Source organism: Paramisgurnus dabryanus, chromosome 3, assembly GCF_030506205.2.
Source record: "Paramisgurnus dabryanus chromosome 3, PD_genome_1.1, whole genome shotgun sequence".
Lineage (NCBI taxonomy): Eukaryota > Metazoa > Chordata > Actinopteri > Cypriniformes > Cobitidae > Paramisgurnus > Paramisgurnus dabryanus.
Window position 1 is genome coordinate 12,519,781 of NC_133339.1, and position 22,205 is coordinate 12,541,985.

The 22,205-nt window shown below is 37.8% G+C and overlaps 2 protein-coding genes and 1 long non-coding RNA gene across 4 annotated transcripts in view; 2 read left to right on the forward strand and 1 right to left on the reverse strand.

Annotated features, from left to right (window-relative positions):
* Positions 1-22,205, forward strand: part of LOC135768931 (uncharacterized) — a 45,053-nt gene that overhangs the window by 4,114 nt on the left and 18,734 nt on the right. The window lies entirely within an intron of this gene.
* Positions 333-2,264, reverse strand: LOC135768928 (uncharacterized). Of its 2 annotated transcripts, none has more exons than XR_012336317.1 (5): positions 1,867-2,264; positions 1,257-1,350; positions 1,026-1,158; positions 843-943; positions 333-695 (listed from the first exon to the last, which is right to left on the reverse strand). It is a non-coding gene; the product is annotated as an uncharacterized lncRNA (long non-coding RNA). The 2 variants fall into 2 exon arrangements; XR_010542299.1 differs by having other exon boundaries at positions 333-732.
* Positions 7,484-21,889, forward strand: LOC135768930 (interferon-induced very large GTPase 1-like). The gene is made up of 4 exons (XM_065278291.1): positions 7,484-8,444; positions 8,807-9,418; positions 12,390-12,454; positions 16,592-21,889. The coding sequence occupies exons 1-4, from the start codon at positions 8,006-8,008 to the stop codon at positions 21,329-21,331; spliced, it is 5,856 nt and encodes a 1,951-aa protein (XP_065134363.1). The 5' UTR covers positions 7,484-8,005; the 3' UTR covers positions 21,332-21,889.

Here is a 22,205-nt window from a genome sequence, read left to right on the forward strand (position 1 = left end):
CAAAGAAAGTATTAATTGAAATGAATGTTAGTTCTACATTATTTTACTATGGTAAACTTTATTATGAAAGACTGTGCTATGTTTTTACTTATTAGGTTTAAGGAGAATGCAACAGGTTCCAGGGCCTCTTACTTGCGTGATTCATCATCCAGGTTTTGCACAAATTGTCTAAATCCCTACACACAGAACATTTATTGTACTGACTATAAGCCTTTGAGGTGCAGGACTAGAGTAAGTTTTATTACATTTTTAAACCAATAACACTAAAGTATTATTATAGTAACAAAGTACCCAAAAGAACAAAAGATGTAACTTTAAAGAAAATATAGTAGTCAGTCAAAAGTTTATTTATTACAAATATATATTTAAATGTTAAACAATATACAAATAAACATACTTTAGTAACCATATTGTGCTCTTCTTTCAAAAATTGTTCAATTCACTTCTTACAGCTATCTATTCAGATAAATGGCATATCAAAGCTTTGTCAGCTGATGCTATCTAAGATGACACTTTAGGGTTATCATCCTGTCGTGTGTTGTTCTCCAGATATGCTTGCTTCCTGATCGGAATGTTGGCTTCCGACGACCCCTGCACTGAAGATGGCATGCAATCACGTCCTCCTTTGAAGGTCTCTCAAACTGTGATGCCGGGTCCATTGGAATCGGGGTTTCCTTCAGCTTATCTTCAAATACCTCATCAAACACAAGCCTGATCAGATCATCCACATAACTGTACAAATATTGCAGTCAATAAATCTTTTGTTTTGATCATTTATTTCCCTGCTTCATACATTAAGTTTTTAATTATGAATGTATTTGAAATAAAACATTACTGCTTACGGTATGTCATTTGTGTGTTTTGGGAACATAGCCTTGTACTTTCCCTCTCCTGCTTTTGTTACGGCTTGGTGACATTGTAATGGATGGCTGCAAGGTACAACCTGTAAAAATATAAGCAAGCATAAATTTATTGTAAAAGTAAATACTACTTTATTTAACACCGTTACTAAAATACTTAAATACCTGCATAGCATTCCAATAAATGAGAAAATCAAATTTTTTTGCTGCAAATCTGAAATCTCAGGCTACGGACGGCAAAGGCATCCACTGATGATGGTGATGGAAACATTGTGAAACGATGCTACTGCGTGGGTTCCTATTATTATGCAGAGAAAAAAAACTTTGTCATCATCAGTTATACATCTAAGACTGGTAGTGGTTTCACTAGGTAAATACATAATATGTGTTAAACACCTTTGCTCCTCATATGCCAGTCTGACTCCTTGTACTGTGTGTTATGATGTTGCATGTTTGCATACAGTGTAGAAGGATGTGTCCAGCTCCGAATCTAAGATATAGACAAATAAAACAAACATGTATTCAGTCAAAAAGACATATTATAACAATAGAGTACAACGATTATAAATCGTTAGACTATTCATTAAAACGTTAATGTATTACATATTACATGGCCCAACATTAGCAACACACATTACGTGTTTACTTCGTTTCAAAATCTAAGAAAGCTTCAAGTAAATACAACAGTAAAATACATATAACTTTAAACAAATCATCTGTACTTAGAGTTTCTTGAGTTTGATCATGAGAACAAATTTTACCGGTAACAGTTTAGCTGGTAACTTAGCAAGTTTGTAAACATGTCTTAACCAACATCGATAAAAAAACGATAGTCTGCACAATTCAACATACACGTGTGTAAATATGGTACGTTGTTTATGAAATACAGTATTACAACACAAGACAATTAGCTTGCAAGCTTAGCTCTACACGCACATTATGTTAATCTCCGGTTACCGGTTACGTAACGTACAGTAAAAGGCAAATAATAAACGTGAATACTTACAGCCTGTGATCCAGAAGTGCACAGTAATCCAACTTTCAAGAGGAGACGTCGCGCAAATCCAGCTTCGGTTAATGAGAAGCAGTTATTGTGAAAACTCCGTGAACAACTTCTGACTGGATTTTTCCGGAACCGTATTAAACATGATGTCCTCTGTGGAAGTCCATAAAGTGCTATTTTGCCCTCGCATCTAAAGAGACAGCGTCTACTCGAGAGATTTAATCGCTTAAACGATGAAACAAGAGTTTGCAAACAGAGTCAAAGCAGGGACTCCCAACCTCCGCCATTTTAGCTCTCTTCTGACTCGGCGCTCCCCACCCTCGTCTTTGAGGGCGTACCCAAGCAAAGCAGAGAGGGCTGAACTATGATAATGTTGGTCTTATCTACGTCACTAATCCCAGGAAGTAGAGATGCGCGGTTGGCGGTTACAGCCGCGGACTCCGCGGATAAACCGCGGATCGGGCGGATGACGTGACGAAAAATAATATTTTAATTAGATTCGGGCGGGTGGCGGATCGACTGCTTGTTAGCTGTGTCCTTCTAAGCATGCAACCTTAAAAGGTGAGCACTCTGTCTTTCAGGGTGGCAGCCTCAGAAGTTCTCAAAGAGAACTGAAATGAGACGGTCTAGCCTTCTGAGGACCCATAATTTGCGTCACCTGTTGCACGCGCCCCCAGTAGCCCCCACCGCGCCTGTCAGCAGAAAACAGCGGAGACATTTCTGACTTATTAAAATAAATATGTAATCAAAAATATTAATTTATTTTAGAAAATATGACACATTGATGTAGATTAAACTATTCAACAGTATATCAAATAATCAACCTTATGTTGCAAATATACGCAACATAAACATAATAATATTAACACAAAACATAACTTATAATACTAAAACAGTGACAAGAAAAAGTTTTCTAATACACTTTTATTTAATAAAGGTTTTAATTGTTTGGGATAGCCTCGGCATGTTAAGAATCCATTCGTTCTATCATTAACAGCGCAGAGAAATGAGGACGCATTTTGACATAGCTCTTATCAACACCTCAAAAAATGAGAATTAAAAACAAAGGAAATAGAAGGTCAGAAAAGGTTTGCCTGGAATAAGTTTTACAAAGTGGTAAATCAGGATGACACCAGTGCAGACTATGTAATTTGTGCGTTTAATTTAGGCATTACTTATTTATTTATTTATTTTTGTCCCGTGTGCGCCGATCGGAGACTGAGTTCACTGCTGATATTCTAGAGCTTTCTAGTCTCGCGGCTGTCATCAGCAGCGTCTTGCATCGCCCAGTCAGCGGATGGCGGGCGGGTGCGGTTTTGAAAACTGGTCAGAAACGTTGGTGCGGATGGATGGCGGACGGATGATGAGTTTTGCGATGCGGTTGCGGATGAAATAATAGCCCATCCGCGCATCTCTACCAGGAAGTAAACTGTTGCCTACAATCCGAGTGTTTTTTGTAGTCCTCGAACGTTAGAGACGATAACTCGCGTCATCGTTTTCTTTGAGGTATGTACTTTTTGAATATCGTTAGCATGTACTAATACACACTTACACACAAAATGATGTTTAAAAACGTGTATCCCATAATAGGTGCTCTTTAATGCATTTTAGGAAGGATTGTTCCAGTGCACCAATGCAGCCATTGTGAGGGTGGGGGGTTGAAACTGAAAATTCTCGGGCCAGCAGCATATGTCCAAATTTCAGTCAAAACTATTCTATTTCATCATAAACAATCTGAAAACAGGGCTTTAAGTGTCAAATACTGAACTTGTCCTTTAAGATGACCAAGCACGGATAGATCATCACGTTTGGAGCAGTTTTGGCTTTCTGCCAGAGAAGTGGCTACTAGGATTATGCTATCAATTTTCTCTGTGAGTGCGGATTGGAGATTGTTGCATATGAAACTATGGGAGAGCAGGCATTTAGTTAGTACCAGGATTGAAACCTTTTTGAATGCCAGATAGTCGATAATTAGTAAATTTAGTGTCTGGGTGATGTGTAAGTTCAGAGGAAAAAAGAGAATAATTGTCTGGAGTCAATAAATACCTTTTAGATTTTTTTTTTTGAATTTCTCATGACAGGGGATATGGTATGGGCATGAACCCCGTCACAATAATTGCAGACGTGTAGGTACTTGCAATGTTGTATCACGCATTTCCCCCTGTTGAAGTTTCAGCAGACTTGGTTGTTAGAGAAATGGTTATTTTCTCTGCTGAATGAGGGCATGAGGTGGTAGAGTGAGCTACTGATCGGCAAACTGCGCATGTAATGTTTTTACAGCTGAAGAAAACTCTGTTTTGAAGGACACTGGTTCCACTGGGCAATGCATACTGTGCATTTTGCGGAAAATAATTTGTGGTAGGTGTAAAAATAGGTTCCGCCATGAGAAAGTGTGAGATCTGCTATGATTATCAGGTAATCATTAAGTTTGCGCTGTCTATGGGGAAAAGCGGAACAGATTATTTCTGAGTAGCGGCTGAAAAAAATGGTGAATTCAGAAAAAGAAAGGGGGCGGGATGAATTGTGAGGTGTGTTTTTTAGAGTAACGGCAAAATCTCTGCAATCTACTTGACGTGGAGATTCGAGGGGAGGTAAAAGAGAGAGGAGAGATGAAAGATCTATGTCTGCACCTGTTAGAATCTGATTCTTGACTGTTGTTGGCACCAGAGCAGCAGAATTTGTGGGGTAGGTAGAGGGGTTGCTGTAAATAGAGTGTATAGAGGTTTTTGTGCAAATGAGATAAGGCGCTGAAGCCGTTTGCGGAGCACCCTCATGCACGGATCAGCGCCTGGTTGGGTCTTGGGGTAGGCCGTAGAAAGATGTAGAATGGAAAGGAGAAAATACGAAAATACGTTTGCAGAGGCAGCCTCACACACGGATTTGCCCCTGGTGCTTGGAGAAGCCTGTATGATATGGAAAATGGAAAAGTGGTAGGAGGCCAGTGCGTTGTAGCTGACATTGGTGGTGTCCTGCTTGGGCACCCGCAGTGGGGGCTGCTGGCCATTGGTAGGAAAAAGTAGCAGGAGGAAAAGGGAGAAGAGGCTGAGTTTGAGCAGCTGGTGGAGGCATCCTCACGCCAGCGTTTTCAGCCAGAGAAAAAGCGGAAGTTTGTGTGTTTGCGGAGGGGTGCGTGCATGCATGTATGTGCACATTGATGCATATAGGTCTTATACATATTGAATACATACATTTTGAAATATAAAAATGTAAATGATGATCAGATATAAAGTTTTTAACAAACGTGCGTGCTCATAGGCGCCAAATTCTTTCTCTGCCAGTGGGTGCTCGTCAAAGCGTCAAGCTATGCTTAGGTAATTTAGCAACGAAAGACGCTCTGAAGCGCCCAAGCGCTTTGAAGAGGAGGAAAGCGGCGCGGTCACGTTTTCAGCGTGGTTTTAGACGCGACATGAGAAGTAAATGTGAAGCAACTGTGCGTATGTGCTTGGCCATTTCGGTGGCTGCTTGCGCCGAGTCCCGTAGCACCCAGGGGATCGGCGCATATCTGCGTGTTTATTGTAGCACTTCCACTCATGAAACAACAAGTTAGAAACCGTTTTGGGATTATAATGTTTTCAGCCGTGCTGAAAACTTGTTCTGATGGTGTACTGGGAGCGCAGATTGATACTTTTTCGCAACTGTGTGACCAAGAGAGAAGCCGTTTCTCAATCCAAAGGTGGCAGCCTCCAGAGGTCGCATATGCAGGCTGTATATGTCATCAAGCCTGGTTTATTATTTTCAGACATTTGCAAGTCATTACAACAATGTATGATTTACAAAGAATAATAGTTAATGTTATGAAATAAGACCGTCTTGATGACGTATGCAGCTTGCAAATGCAGCCTCCGGAGGCTACAGGCTTCGGACTGTGAAACGGCCAATATCTTACCTCATTGTTCTGCCCCCAAGCCAGCGGGTCATCACTAATATCAGTTGCCTTCCCTTGCAAATAGCGCATTAACTCCGTGTCTGCTGGCTGTTTGTGTTAACACAAACCTGAAGACATCTCACTGGGCGAGATTGAATTTGATATTTTTCATAATTTGTGACTTGCACAGTCACACCACCGCAGGGCGCACTTTCCCCCCACGGGTCGCACTCCACCAGCACGGTGGTAATTACAACCGTCCCAGCCCTAGATTCAGCCATTGGGTGCCAGTTTTACAAATACCTTTTGTCAGGGTTTGGCACCACCTTACAGCCTATGGATGAATCTGTGTATTTATTTTCAATTAGGCAAGGTCAAATGAAAAAGCTGGATAGATGCTCAATTTGCATGAGGCGTGACAAAGGGTAAAATTGCTGTACAATACAACGTAAAGCAGGACAGCACATATTTGCAGCACATATCTTTTATGGCTGACCTCAGTGCCAAAGCTAAGAAGAGGGTGTTTTGATTGGTCCACACCATTTCTCTTTATCATCTTTTCAAAACCCACTTCACCCCTCATCCAAAGCCAGGATGATCGTAAAACTTCCTTAAGGAAACAGCATGGCTAAAATAAAGTATATTGGCTTGAACCTAAGGACAAATCTTTACATTCTTCCACCAACAAAATGAACTTAAAACCATCACCTATTGACTTCATACTTGTTTAGAGACACTAGCATTCTGAATTATATAACAAATCTTATCCTTTGAGCAATTTTCAAGAAAGCAATAAAATATTTAAAAACCCACTGTTGCCAGAAAACTCTGCTGTCATTCACTCTCTTTCCAGCACTAAATTAATCATCTATCTTAAAACATGCAGTACTACCAAATCACATGCAACCTGGATTAATATAATAATGCATTTTGCCTTCACTTTTTTACAACATTTTACGCTCGGCCGGCTGGCATAGCAGTTGCGTACGTGTGTTGGCTGGGGCTATGAAAAAGCGTCCAGGTTGTCCTTTGGAGCATGTTTGTTTGGGTGATTTAAAATATCCACAACGTTTACCAGAAAATGCTTACCCAACCTTTAATCAGTTCTGTGCTTATGTACACAACACAGTAGTTGCAGTCTGTTTGAAGCTTTTCTTCTCTGCAGCAATTGGTCAGACTTCACACAAAAGATCTCAGAGCAAAGAAAGACCCCCGAGCCTAGAAAGACCCCCGAGCCTAGAAAGACCCCTGAGCCTAGAAAGACCCCCCTTAAGTAAGTATCTAAATAAAACTTTGAACAGTTTATCCACCTTATTTTTGAACAAGATAGTAAGTCATGTGACATAATTCCCATTTTTGTGTAAGCCTTCCATTTCAATTTCTGGCCGGTAGAAAACTGTTTTTTTTTAAACAGCAATTTTTTGTTGACTTGTTTCTATGGCAGCACATCAAGCTTATCACACGGTCCAACAAATTTTAAGTTATTTAAACAAACCATAATAAAATATTAAACAATTACATTTATTCAGATTGTTTTTTGTTTAATTAAAAAAATGTATTACATTGCTTCCTACACTGTAAAACAATGCAGCATTTATGTCAAATCAACGTATATTTTCATGCTACTTTAACTTATAAAAAGAAATTGAAATTTTTTAACTTAATTTTTTAAGTTATGTCAACTATTCACAAGTCAAAACTTTAAAAAGTACATTGTATTGACTTGCAAAACCCATTTGTTTTAACTTCATGCTGCATTGTTTTACAGTTTGGAAAATTATTTGCGTTTTCATTTATTATAAACAATAACTAACTAAAGCTAAATCAGCATATTTTTATCAGCATAATATTAATTGTTTTTGAACAATTACTGTATTTATTGTCTACTGGCAGTTTTTATGAATGGGTTTACTGAATGGATTTGTGGGATACAGATCATGGGTGCGTGTGCACCACATTCACATTCAGCTCATATTATAGTCAAAACAAATGTTTTGTAGAGATTTACTGTGTTTGTACCTGCTATGTGAGAGAGAGAGAGAGAGAGAGAGAGAGAGAGAGAGAGAGAGAGAGAGAGAGAGAGAGGCATTACATCAAAAATAAGGTGGATAGGTTTACTTTGTTTGTACTGTTTTTTTTTATAACAAAGCTTGTGTTTTAGTTTGTGGTCTGAGGATTGTTCTGCTGGGGAAGAATGTGTCAGAAAACCGCAAAGTGGGAAAATCTATATTAGGAAATAAAGCTTTTAACAGTGAAGCTCCACCAGATGAAGTGCAGATGGAAAGAAAAAATCATAAGACAGTCATAAACTGTCCTTACCTGCTCCAGCCACATCTCTCAGATCATCAGATCAAACAAGGTGTAAAGGACTGTATGCGTCTGTCTGATCCAGGACCTCATGTGATTGTTCTGATCTTTAAACATGATGAGTGTTCAAGAGAAGATCAAGAGCATGTGGAGAAGGTCCTCAACTATTTTCCTGACAGGGTTTATGAACACACACTGGTGCTTACAACACACCACTCGCAGAGTGTGCATCAGACTGAAGTCAATGATGTTATAAAGGAAATTATAAAAAAATGTCATAAGAATCATTACATGCTTGAGAGAGACAAATCTTGTCTTAAAGCGAAATTACATAAAATGGACCAAATGAACAGTAGACGCTATCTTCAATTCGACCCTGAGGATTCCATGGAGCAACAAGTCATAGGAAGTGAGTCTAAAAGATATGTTTATATGTTTATGTTTATAAAACATCTTTCCTAATGATTTTCTGGATAAATGTGTTATTTAAGTAATAATGAATAACCAGAAGGTTGTTATTGCATAATAAATCCTGACAGAGTAATCAGGTATTGTTTCACCCTGAAGGGATTTATGTGCGATAAAAACCCAACTGGCTGTATCATGCTTAGACATCAAATATCGATTGATATAATTAGCTCATTTGTAAGACCTGTGACAACCTTGTGCCAGTAAATTATTTTTTTCAAAAATTAATCAACACTAATGATCTTTGTAGATTTTTTCTAGTGCTTTTTACTGTTATTTGAACCTTTTTTTTTTTAACTTTAGGTGTGAATAAGCCACGTCTAAATGTTGTACTATTTGGAAACTATACATCAGTTCAGTTTGGTCATGACAACATTTTACTGGGAGATGCACCCCCTACCCCTGAAGATGAAGTATTGTCTAGGATTGATCCTGTACAGATAAAGATATCAGAAAGCAATGTGTCAGTCATCAACATGATCGACTTCTCTGAACTTCCCATGGTCTCTGTGGATAATTTCATTGTTCAACTAATGCATGAAAATAAAATCTCTGCCTTCATCTTTGTTGTGCGAGTGGGTCAGTTAACAGATGCTGATAAGATGTGTCTTGATTGGCTACAGTCAGTGTTTGGTGACAGAGTTCTTCAGTTTGTGATGATTCTCTTCACTTATGAAGGAGAAAAAGAGTCTCACTCTATAATAGATGATCTGAAGAAAAATAATGTTCTGGAGGAGCTGGTAAAGAAATGTGGAGGAAGATATCACATCTGCAGCAAAACAATAAACAACCAATCAGAGATGAGTGAACTGATGAAGAAGATTGACCGTCTGTTTAATGATAACAAAGAGCAGTGCTATACTGAAGAGATGTTCAACACAGAAAGACGAAGCAACTTGCAAAATAATAAAAAAGGTAAGAAATGTTTTCAAGTGTGGGGGGGCTGCATTGCCCCGTACTGTAGTTCCCTTTGTATTACTTATATAAATATTCTTCTAAAATATGTGTATGTGTGAGGGGGAGAAATCTTAAGTTTGATTGGTTAAATCTTTTGTACTAGCGTAGGAGAAAAATTTCAGAAACCAAATGGCGGAAACCAAACATCATGGCAGAACAGTTTTAACAATCATGGGTCCTCACGCTTACTGATGACATTTTAAAGTTGCGTAATTTAGGTAGTTTTATCTGACTCCAAAAGAAAAAATCTAGTTTTTGGTAATTCTGAATCAAATAGATATAATTGTTTAATTTGGATGAATGTTTGATCATTCTATTTAACTCATGTTTATATTGACATTTGATTACCAACGTCGTATTGGCCCGCATTGGCCGTTGTGAGGGTTAAAACACATACTTGACCATACTAGAAGTTATGGCTAAACCAGTTTAACAATGCAGCTCCCGCAATCTCTTGCTAAAAGTTCCCATGTAGCCCCATGCAATCGTTTGTATACTTAGTGCAAAATTCTAACTATAACCAGAGGTTCATGACTAAAACAATTTAACAAAACCGCTTCATGCTTACGGACTCTCATTAAAAAGTAATGTAGTCTCACACAATCTGTTATATATATCTTAATTCAATGCTCCACGATGATCATAGGTTCAGGCACCGTCTAGCTGAATATAGTTTAATCATATTACTACATAACAACTTAATCAATGGAAAGACAGTGAATAGAGGTTAAGACTCATCACCCTGATGGCCTACATATAAACATACGAAAAACGTAATTCAGAAGCCAATTTACAATCCAATACAAATATGAAACAATCAAACGAAAACCATTGCATACCTGGTAAAAAGATGAAGATCTGGTTACAGATTCCTCTAAATATAATGCATGTAATACATGTAATAAAAATACATGTTTTATCATATCATGGGGTTCATTTCTAAATATAGAAAATCCCACCTGAACCCTTTACAAACATTCCTTAAATATCTAGAGAGAACAAAGCATTGTAATAATGATAGAAATTTGATAGTGGTTGTTGTAAACTCAGGGGTGTTGCCTAATATGCATACAGAGGGTAATAGAGACAGAGCGCCGCGCGTCATAACCTGAAAACCACGCCCACCGGGGGGGGAAAACAATCCAACCGTCTCCATTGACTTTGTATTGCGAGAGGCTGCCTCCTTGTCATTTCTGGCTTATAACAAAAAACTGAATAATGCCTAAAAACTGCTGTGTGACAATATGTACAGCTAACAAGCCAAAGAACCCAGAAATAAGTTTTTATAAGCTGTCGAGCCGTAAAACCCAGCTTTTAAGGAGAATAAAGTGGATCGCCGACTACGTTTCCCCCTATTGGACGCAGTTCTACTAATATGAGTACTATGAAAAGTTGCCTGTTTCCATTTTTGTGTCTTTAAACGCTCGTTTTTGGTGTCGACAGCTTATAAAAACATATTTACAGATTAAAATTAAAAACAGAATAATACATAAAAGCTGCTGTGTGACAAGGTGTACAGCTAAAAAGCCAAAAAACCCAGAAATAATTTTTTTTTAAGCTGTCGACCTCATAAAACGAGCGTTTAAAGAAACAAAAGTGGAAAACAGGCAACTTTTCATAGTACTTCTATTAGTAGAACTGCGTCCACTAGGGGGAAACGTAGTCGGCGATCCACTTTATTCTCCTTAAAAGCTGTGTTTTACGGCTCGACAGCTTATAAAAACTTATTTCTGGGTTCTTTGGCTTGTTAGCTGTACATATTGTCACACAGCAGCTTTTAGGCATTATTCTGTTTTTTGTTATAAGCCAGAAATGACAAGGAGGCAGCCTCTCGCAATACAAAGTCAATGGAGACGGTTGGATTGTTTTCCCCCCCGGTGGGCGTGGTTTTCAAATTTGCATATCGGCGCTCTGTCTCTATTGGTGGACAGGTTTAAGGTGGTGAGGGTCTCCCAACATTGAGTGAAGTTTGCTTATTTTATTGTTACACTTTTACATTGAATTATGTTGTAATATGAGACTATTGTACCACTTGCATTGAGACATTTCAATTGAGATCAAACAAAACCAGATTCAGATTCTTTGTGCATGTAGAATGTAGCATTTCATATACAGTTTAGCAGAGAGAATGAGGAGGGGAGAGATGAAAGTTAGGTAGGGTGGGACCCTTCTGTCTTCGCACAGGGGGTGATTTTCTCGGGGGTAGGTGTGAATTCTTTGAGAGGTTTCATGTGTTAATTCAACAGGAATTAATTATTTTAGAAAATGGTTCCCTGTGGATCCAGTCATTTGGTGCCAGTCTTTGCAAATACATTTTGTCAGGATTTGACACTACCCTACACTAGTGAGGCATTAGACACCATGTGCACTAAACATACGTAGATATGTAAATCATATCTAGGGCCGTTGTAGCCTAGAGGTTAGAGAGTCGGTCTTGTAACCCAAGAGTGGTTCGAGTCTCACAAAGCAATAACCCTAATTGCTCCCTTGGCCCTGTGATAGCTGTTCACTTCTCCGGGTATGTGTTTGTGTGTTCATGACTTGCAGTGCATGTCTTCACTCACTGGGATGGGTTAAATGCAGAGGTCACATTTTGAGTATGCATACTTGACAAGCTTGTCACTTTAACTTTCCAACTCAACACAAACAAAAGAACAAATGGAAAACAGGGCTGATCAGACAGGAGACATGACAAGTATCGCTATTGTTAAACTGTGTAGTTCAGTTAACAGCATTACTACTTTAGTAGATTATTCCTCAACACTGTTTTTATTGTATCCATATTTATAATCAAAAGTAACAAATAAAAAAATCCAAAAAGAAAGACTTTACCAAAGTGATGTTATTCAATGAAAACGATGACCACTTCAGAGAATGTAATTCTGTTTTCCTAGTACTCATTTTACACTTTTTTCTTTTGTTTAAATAGACAAACCCATAACCACGAAGAAGGCAATGGAGCACACCAGATCTCAAAGAAGAGACATACTCAAGGTCTGTGATGGTTATAGAGTAAATATAAAATACATCTAAATTCAAAGTTTTAGATAAGTGAGTGTTAAATTATAACTTTCAGTTATTATTTATCAGATTTAATCCTCTGTTTTTAATATATGATTTGGATGCAAAACTGTAGAATAAGAAATGGCGAACTTTTGACATATGTTGAATTATTGTTGATTAGCTTTTACAATACGTAAAGGCCAATTTACACTAATCCAACAAATGTCAACTTTAATTATGACACTCTTTTATGCTGCTGATTGATTCTCATAAAACTTTCTTCATTCTTTTTGGTGAAAAAATAGCTAATTGAAATTTGGCTCCCTTTGTGATGTCAGAAGGGGATAAAACCGCCCCTTAATCTGCACTGTTCAAGCACAGCACTGCCATTTAATGCAGAGATCAGCTCATTTGCATTTTAATGGACACACCCAACAACGGCACATTTTTGCTCACACCTACAAAGTGGCAATTTTAACATGCTGTAATAAATTATCTACATGATATTTTGAGCTAAAACTTCACATACAGTACATGCTCTGGGAACACCAAAGATTTATTTGATATCTGAAAAACGTCTTGTGAAATTAACATGAACTAACAATATTCAATACTTCTGCGACATTTTATTAATCTAGGTTCATTTCTAATATATTTTTTTAATTAAAAGCTGTAACTGGTAGCATGCACAATAAACTAATCTGAACAATTGTAATGGCATTAGCTCATATTAACAAAGAAATTCTTAAAGAGCAGTCAGCATTATATGCTTAAATGTAACTTAAAGGAGGCTCAGCGGAGCGCATCGACCGATGCCACAGGTGTTTGTACAGAAACTGTCATGTTAGATAGAGGTAGTGATAAACGCAATGTGCAAACATCTATTTGTGGTGGTCAATTTTAATTTTGTTGCGGACTGAGAAATAAATAAATGTATGGAAATGTACAACGACACTCTCACTTGTATGATATCACAGCAGTAGGCAGCGCAAATATAACGACACGCCTATAATCCCTTCTACTCTGAAGTGTTACTAAACTCTATGGAAAAGCTTACCAAGCCAAAGTGAGGTGACCTGACACGACCTGACCCGATTAAAATGAAAAACTTAGCCGAATACCGAATAACTGAATCTTTTTTTTTCATTTTGCCAATTTTCGAACCATTGCACAAGTTACATTTAAAATTCCAGCAGTCAATTATAGGGCCTTATACCAGGTCACTTCTCTGATCAGATAGCTGTATAGATAGACTTGTTAAAACTGTTCTATTTACATTCGATCATATAAATGAGTATTGGCTAAACAGATATTAATCCCATCTTTTATTCCGCACAAAATGCAGTACAGTTGGTGTCTGTCTGGTGTTTACAGCCGCGTTTTAAGGACAAGTTCGGTATTTTACACTTAAAGCCCTGTTTTCAGATTGTTTATGATGAAATAGAACGGATTTGACTGAAATTTGGACATATGCTGCTGGCCCAAGAATTTTCGGTTTCTGTGGTATCACCCCTCACCACCACAATGGCTGCATAGGTGCACTGGAACAATCCTAAAATGCATTCAACTTTCGTTTACAAAGACGTGAAACTCACCAAGTAGTTTTTGTCCAACTCCAATGACTTATATTAGATGTGCTGTGAGGTACGGTATTAGTCCGCCGCCGGAAACGGAAATGGAGTTGTTTGTATATTCTTTTTGTAGTTTTATACAGTCGTGGTATCGTAGGCTACACTATCCAAACAAATGCACCACATTGTTTTTGGGGGGGGGGGCACAATTCACATTGTAATCATAATTTGTAACATTCATTAATAGAATAAATCCAAACCTTTTTAATAATATATTCATGGGCTACACAGAAAAATAAAGGTAAGAAGAGTTTAGAAGTTATTTAATTGCTATTTTACACGTAATGAAAAACTGAGAGAAAAAATACACTTTTACAAAAACACATTTAAACCTTATATTGATGCACTCATCAGTCATGTCTGTAATTGGCTGTAATGATCAACACTTCAAAAACAGAGAATAAGGGTGTTTTCACATCTGTAGTTTGGTTCATTTGGTCCGGACCAAAAGCAAAAAATTATGCATTGTAGCTTTTTTAGCAGTTTGAGTTCCTTTTCACACCATACTGATTGCTCTGGTCCGCACCAGTTGAAACAAACTAGATTCCAGTCATGTGATAACATCCACATCACTGATTGGCCACATGTCTTTGAACGTATGTCCTAAACTGATTCTCGATTGGTCAGAATCAATGTGCGCAAAATTCCAAGGGAACTTCGGAAGTAAACAAAGAGGAGGAAAATACAGCAGACACCATGGACAGACGGCTGCACGCTGTTATTATGTTCGTGGTTGTTATACATAGTTTGTATACAGCACTCTAGACGAATTTTTAATTTCTAGAATAAAGAACGGATGCGGCTTGAAAACAACGCTTTAATGCACTGCAAATGGCAAAGCCATCAAATTTCTGAGGCTCTGCACCTCCTCGCAACTCCAGGTATGTCCGCGACCTGCAATTATTTGGCAATATTGCTAATAACTGTCAACAAACACTTCCTCATCCCATGATACACAGCGCAGCTGACTGCCGCAGCTGGTTTAGTCCAAAAATGCGCAGTACTTTTGCAGTTAGGTCGGTTCAATCTCGGATCGTGTTCTCACCACAAACAAACCGCTTCAGAGTTCATTTGTACTGAGACCACCTCTTCAAAGAGGTCTCGGCCCGCTTGTTTGGTCTGTTTTTGGTAGGCACCAGAGTTCAATTGCCCAACCTTCCCAAACGAACCACACCGGGTGAGCTATTGAACTCTGGTATGATTCAACCGAACTAAATAAGGCAGGTGTGAAAGCACCCTAAAAAGAAACCTTTGATGACAAAAATCTCAGTGAAGTGCAGAACTGGTCATATTTTCATAAAATTGGTCATATCCTATTAAAGAAAATAACAGATGAAAAGATGCTTCATTGATTTTGAGATTGCATGCAAAATCCACTTGGCTCAAAAATCCTGGGAGGTGCTACAGGTTTAAGTTAAAACTTCAATATAACCACAGTATAGTTATAGTTAAGACTGTTCTATATAAGTAACTACTGCCCTTTCTCACATCGGAAAGGTGTCTGGTTCAAGCCCCTGCCGGGCCAGAAGGTCTTCCTGTGCGGGAGTTTACATAAGCCCTTTTCACACACAGATCACAGAAAATATAGGATAATGTGTCTGGAATTGTTTGATTTTTGGTTCATTCACACAGCCATCACACAATGATTTTCTGGAATCTGTGCGTGCATTCACACACATACCATAAAGTTCTTCTAAAGACATGTGACATATTTAAAGTCCTGCACTAGGTTTTTTCCGGAGTGTCTGAAGATTGTTATTTTATCTGTGATATCTCTCTCTCGAGAAACCACGCTCATGCATTTTTGTTAATGACAAGGTCATAAGGATCATGTGATGCAATGTTCTGTTATGCTGGTGAATGATAAAGATCTCATCTTCAGTGCTGATAGTGACAAACTCTCTTATCTCTGCTTCAGTTAAGTTTGCCATCATTTCTCCTCGTGAATGTTGATCTGTGTTTAAATCCTTGTGTCAAAGAGCTGAACCATAACTTCGTCATCTCTGTTTGTGATGATATGCTTGTCCCCACTACAACACGCCCCGTACGCCATTGTTTCTGCCTCTTGTTCACACAGAAAGCTTTATGTAAAAGTTACAGCAATGTTACTAGGTCCTCTACACAGCGCGATCCCAAAACATTTACAGGATGTGTTTGTGTTGACACAGAAGCCTCTCCTATAATTTTACGGAAATGTTCTGGGACCAAAGTGCTGTGTTAATGTGGTTATAGTTTACTGTGTCAGCGTGCATTTATATGCAGTACTCTGGTTTCCTCCCAAAGTCCAAATACATTCAGGGCAGGTGAATTACAGATTCTGAATAGCCCTTTCCCTAACTTGTGTATATAGATGAACTTGTGTACAATTAACCAGTTCTTGCAATAAATATTATTATAGATGCTGGAATGGCGTTAATAAATAAATAATTAAATAAGCATTGCCCTTCACAGCAAATACACTGCAAAGAGCCAATAAATTATGTTGTTTCTTTCATAGGAAATGGTTAAAAAAGATTCATCAGAAGACACGAGATTGGAAAAACAAAAAAGAACAAAAATCAGTGGAAAAGTAGAGGATCTCTTTGACAGACTTCATCTTAAAGACAACATCCACAATAAACTAAGAGCTTCAGATGTTCTTCAGATATCGGCATATTCATTAGAGTATCAAGAGTCTTGTACTGAAGAAGAGCTGGTGAATAATTATCTACAGAAACTACTGATGATGAACTACAGAGCAAGATACATTAAGATTAAAAACTCTAAAACACAACATCACACACAACAAATAGAAAAAGACTCATTAATGCATGAGGATGATACTCTTCTTGATATTGTCAAAGAATTGTCTTTGTCTAATAAGGGAACAGTTAAACTAGACTCTATTCACCCGATGGATGTTCAGATGGCTGTGTTTCATTGTGCTGATAGTTTCCTAAAGCAGCTGATGGTCACTAAACTCTCACAGTGTCAGTTTGCTCTTCCTCTTCTTGTTCCTCATCCATTCACACAACAGATTGATTTTCCTCTCTGGACATTCAGACAAATCAATAAGAGCTGGAAGATGAGAAATACTAACAATGATATCATCAGTAAAGAAGAGCCGGTGTACAAAGCAGAAACTCCAATGGTGTCGTTCTTCAGGTTTGGTTCTGTGTCTTCATCCAAGTCTCAGCTGATGAACAATCTGATCAATGAGAAACACAACACGTTCTTCCACAGGAACTGTCAAGGGAGCAGCAGAACCAGACTACTGATGGATGGAGTGGTGGAGATCGCCTGGTTCTGCCCATCTGGAAAAGACACAGATAAATTTAATAACTGTGTTGCTTTCTGTAATCTTCATGGTGATGCAGGAGTCCATGAGAAACAACTGCAGATTCTCACTGAAATGTCTTTAGTAAATGTTGTTCTTCTACCAGATTTCAGCAGCATAATCAAAGTTCAAGAATTGTACAGTGATTTAAAGCCGCTTGTTTGTCTGTTTACTGAGGATGATTCAACTCTAATTGAGACCCGGAAAAGAAAATATAAAATTGGTTTGAAAGACAGAAATCAGTCTGATGTATCTGAAGAACTCAGAAGATCTATTAATGATTGTCTCTCATCTTCAGCATCAGTTTCCATGTTCAGACTTGAAGATTTGTCCAAACACTCAGATATCAGAGTAGATGAGGAAGATGATGAAGACTGCAGGAGAGGAAGAGAAGCAGCACAGCAGATGATGAGTTTACTGGAGAAAAAAGATCTGAGAGAAATCAAAAAATCACTTCTTCCTCATCAGGGGAAACTCTGGCATCAGTGGTGTCAGAAGAACAAAGAACTTCATCGACCCCAAGGGGATGAGATAGAAACAGACATAACCAGAAAACAAGCAGAATTAAAAGGAATACGTGAGCAGCAGTATGTATTTAAAGTGAAAACTTTAATACTATTATTTATTCAAAAAATGCACCTGCCTGGTGAGAATATGTATTTTTTAAAATGGCTTGGAATCTTCCTGGATGAATATATCTCAAAGGACGTAAAATATGAGCTAACTGCTCAACAAACAAAAACAATATCTGAAAAGATTCAAACGGGAACCTTTGGTTTGGAGCACATCATAAGAGAGATCGGTCAGATCTATGAATCATGTTCATCTGTGAAGAAGAATAAGACAGATCTGCAGATTCACTTCTCTTCTCTTCCGAGTCTTGCAGCAGAGATGATGATCAGTGGATTTCCACTGGAGCTGATGGATGGAGATACTGCTCATGTTCCTCTGATCTGGATCACTGCTGTTCTAGATAAACTCGTTCAGAAACTGGGAGACCAGAGAGTCTTTGTGCTGTCAGTTTTAGGACTTCAGAGCTCTGGGAAATCCACCATGCTCAATGCCATGTTTGGACTTCAGTTTGCAGTCGGTGCTGGCCGATGCACCAGAGGAGCTTTCATGCAGCTGATCAGATTATCAGAGGAGATGAAAAAACAGCTGAAGTTTGATTATATTCTGGTTGTTGATACTGAGGGTCTTCGTTCTCTAGAATCTGATGAAATATCCACAAGACATCATGACAATGAACTGGCCACATTTGTTGTTGGTCTTGGACAGCTGACATTAATCAACATCTTTGGAGAAAACCCAGCTGAGATGCAGGATATTCTTCAGATTGTTGTTCAGGCCTTTCTGAGGATGAAGAAGGTCAAACTGAATCCCAGCTGTATGTTTGTACATCAGAATGTTTCAGACATCACAGCTCGAGAGAAAAACATGCAGGGAAAGAGACGACTGCTGCAAACACTGGATGAGATGACAAAACTTGCCGCTAAAGAGGAAGTTTGTGATGCTAAATGTTTCAGTGATGTCATTAATTTTGATGTACAGAATGATGTGAAGTATTTTGCACATTTATGGGAGGGAAACCCACCAATGGCACCACCAAACCCAAAGTACTGTGATAATATTCAAGAAATAAAGAAAATTATTCTTTCCCATGCATCAAAATCAGATGGTATGAAGCTGACACATCTGCGTGACCGAATTCATGATCTCTGGGAGGCTTTACTGAATGAACGATTTGTGTTCAGCTTCAGAAATTCTCTGGAGATTTCAGTTTACAGGAGACTGGAGACAGAATACAGCAAGTGGACCTGGACTCTCCGCAGTGCCATGCTGGAAATTGAGAACAAACTACAAAACCAAATAGAAAATGAAGCAATTCATGAGATTGAGGAAACTGAACTTCAGAGAGAACTGAAGGAGAAAAGTGAAGAAGTAAAAAACTCATTGTTCAAATTCTTTGACAAAGACACAGATAAAGAAATCATGATTCAGTGGAAAAAATCATTTAAAATAAAAATCAAAGATGTTCAGGAAAGCATTGTGAGTGAAACAAAGATGAAATTAAATGAGATTCTTCAGCAGCGAGAGCTGAAGAGAAAGATTGATGCTCAGGGGACACAACATGAAAACTCTCTCCTAGAAAAGAGTAAAGAACTTGCATTAAAACTCAAAGATAAAACAAACAATGAAGAAACACTGAACAGAGAGTTTGATGTGTTTTGGGAAGAGTGGGTGAAGAAGATCATCAGAGATTCCCCTCCAGTCAGAGACATTGACATACTGAGAGATGTGCAAAACCTCCTCAGAGATATCTATGAGGGAATTATCCCTGTAGACTACTGGAAAGAGGGCAGTAAGTACAATATTTTCACTGTCCAAAGTTACTTTGAATATGTAATTTCCAAAAAGGAGTTTAAAGAGACAAAGGAAACAGATAAAGGAAACCAAGTCCTGATAAATGACTCTTCTGGATCTGCTCAAAGTTTATCTCCAAAAGATGAAACAGAAATAAAAACATTTATCACAGATGTTGCCCAGCAGACAGACAAAATGATTCAGTCATTCAACATTCCAAAGATGGGCTACAACATTAGCTACATTCAACAACTCATAAATTACATCAAGAAGAGAACAACAGACCATCAGGAAGGTCCGGTGAAATATGTGTTCAAGAATGAATTCTTCATAGATTTGATATTTTCTATATTTAAGAGAGCAAACACGACATTTGCTAAACAACACAGAAAGTTCAGAGAAGCCAATGATCCTGTTCTCTATGTTGAAGGTAGGAATAGGAAGAGAGGTAGAAGGAGGAATAGAGAAGAATACTGTAGTATTTTCCAGAAATACTGTCATGGAGCAACATCAGCTGCAATTTTTGGGGAAATTATCTGTCAGAAATTGAAAGAACCCATTGAACAGAGTCTCTATAAACAGACTGCCAGAGATTTAGCAGATGAAATGAGATCAAACTGTCCATCACTAAATGAAAACAGATTAAATCTTGAGAAACACATCCTGAAGAACCTGGCAGAAGATGAGAACTTTGATAAATACATGAACTACATTGAGAATCCCAGAGATCACTTCAAGAGTTTCATCAGAGATGAAGTCCATCAGTACATCAGTAATAGGTTCAATGTCCGTGTTAAACGCAAGATGAATCATAACATTAAAGTCCTGCAGCAGAAGATCCTAACAGCAGCTCATGAATCTACTGAAGATGTTCAAGTGAAGAGTGGAGATGTTGATTTGTGGTTGAAGTTTTTTACACAGAAGCTCTCAGATGTTCTAATATTATCTGTGAAGGACTTCAGTGAAGTCAAACATGTTAGTATTGATGTAAAACTTCTGGATGTGATAACAAATGAACTTTCTTCTATAATGTCTGACATCAGCATTAAATTCAACACAACAACATTTCCAGTGAATCTGGATAATAAAGACAGACCAGATGAGATTCTGATTGATCATTTCTGTCAGTGCTGTTGGGTTCAGTGTCCATTCTGTAAAGCCACCTGCACCAACACAATAGAAAACCATCAGGGAGACCACAGCGTTCCCTTCCATCGTAATGTTGGACTAAGTGGTGTACATTACCAGGATACAACACACTTGTCTACTCATATCTGCACATCAGCAGTAGCAAACAGCAATCTATGTTTTTATCCTGTTGACTCAGATAAAAAAGTTCCCTGGGGAGAATACAGAACAGCAGTAGAGGTTTATGCAGATTGGAGTATAACCTCTGACCTCTCAGAGCTGCCCTACTGGAAGTGGTTTGTGTGCAGATTCCAAAAAGATTTGGAAAAACACTACAATAAAAAATTTGAAGGTCAGGGTACGATTCCAAATAGATGGAGAAATTACACCAAACAAGAAGCTATTGAAAGTTTGGATAGATACAGTTAATCAACAAATCAATATTTCTCTTTGGTTCTGGTATTGAGATTGTAAACAAAGTCTGAAGTTCTGTCTTTTCACACTTCATCTTTTCCACAATCATCTAAATGTGAATTTATAGAGTTTGCTTTTATGTAATAGATCCAAAAAATAAAGTGCACTTTTCCTAGCCTTATTATATAAGGTTACACGAACTGAAAAACAGAAAATAAAAAGACAACATCATCTCTAAAGCCAGCCTTATGATTAGATTAAATAGGCAACAGGAACGGATAAATAAAAAGAAAATGCAGAAGATGCATATTGTAACAGGCAAGGGTGAGACTTCAAACTTTTAACACTTGGTATCCTGTGGAATAAGAGAGAAATGGGTGTTGAAGATGTTAGTGTTTTAAGCCTATTTTATGTGTATATTTAGCATTAAAATAGGATTTTCTTTTAAATGCAGATATAGTAAGTGTTAAAAGATGCTGCGCTTTGCAGGATGGGAATGTACTTTTTTTTGCAAAAATGTAAAAAGTTTATTCATTTATAAGATTAATGATGGATCCTACCTCAGATCCTCATGTGCAGAATGTTTTATTTTTGTAAAAAATAAAAAAATGTCTCTATAGTTTATTTCCAATCATTTATTTACATAATCATTTTATGATCATTAGTAATCCATATGATTGTTTATTTTATTTTTTTTATTCATTCATTCATCCATTCATTATATTTCTATATTTTATATTTCTTAATTTCATTGTTGTTCAATCTCGAAGTTTCATGAGCTGCCCTGTCTGTGTAAGCAGAGATAGATAAAGATAATGTTTATGGAAGCTCAAGGTTTATGGGATGTTGCTGTTAAGCCGTTTTGGTATAACAATGCATGTTGAATTTA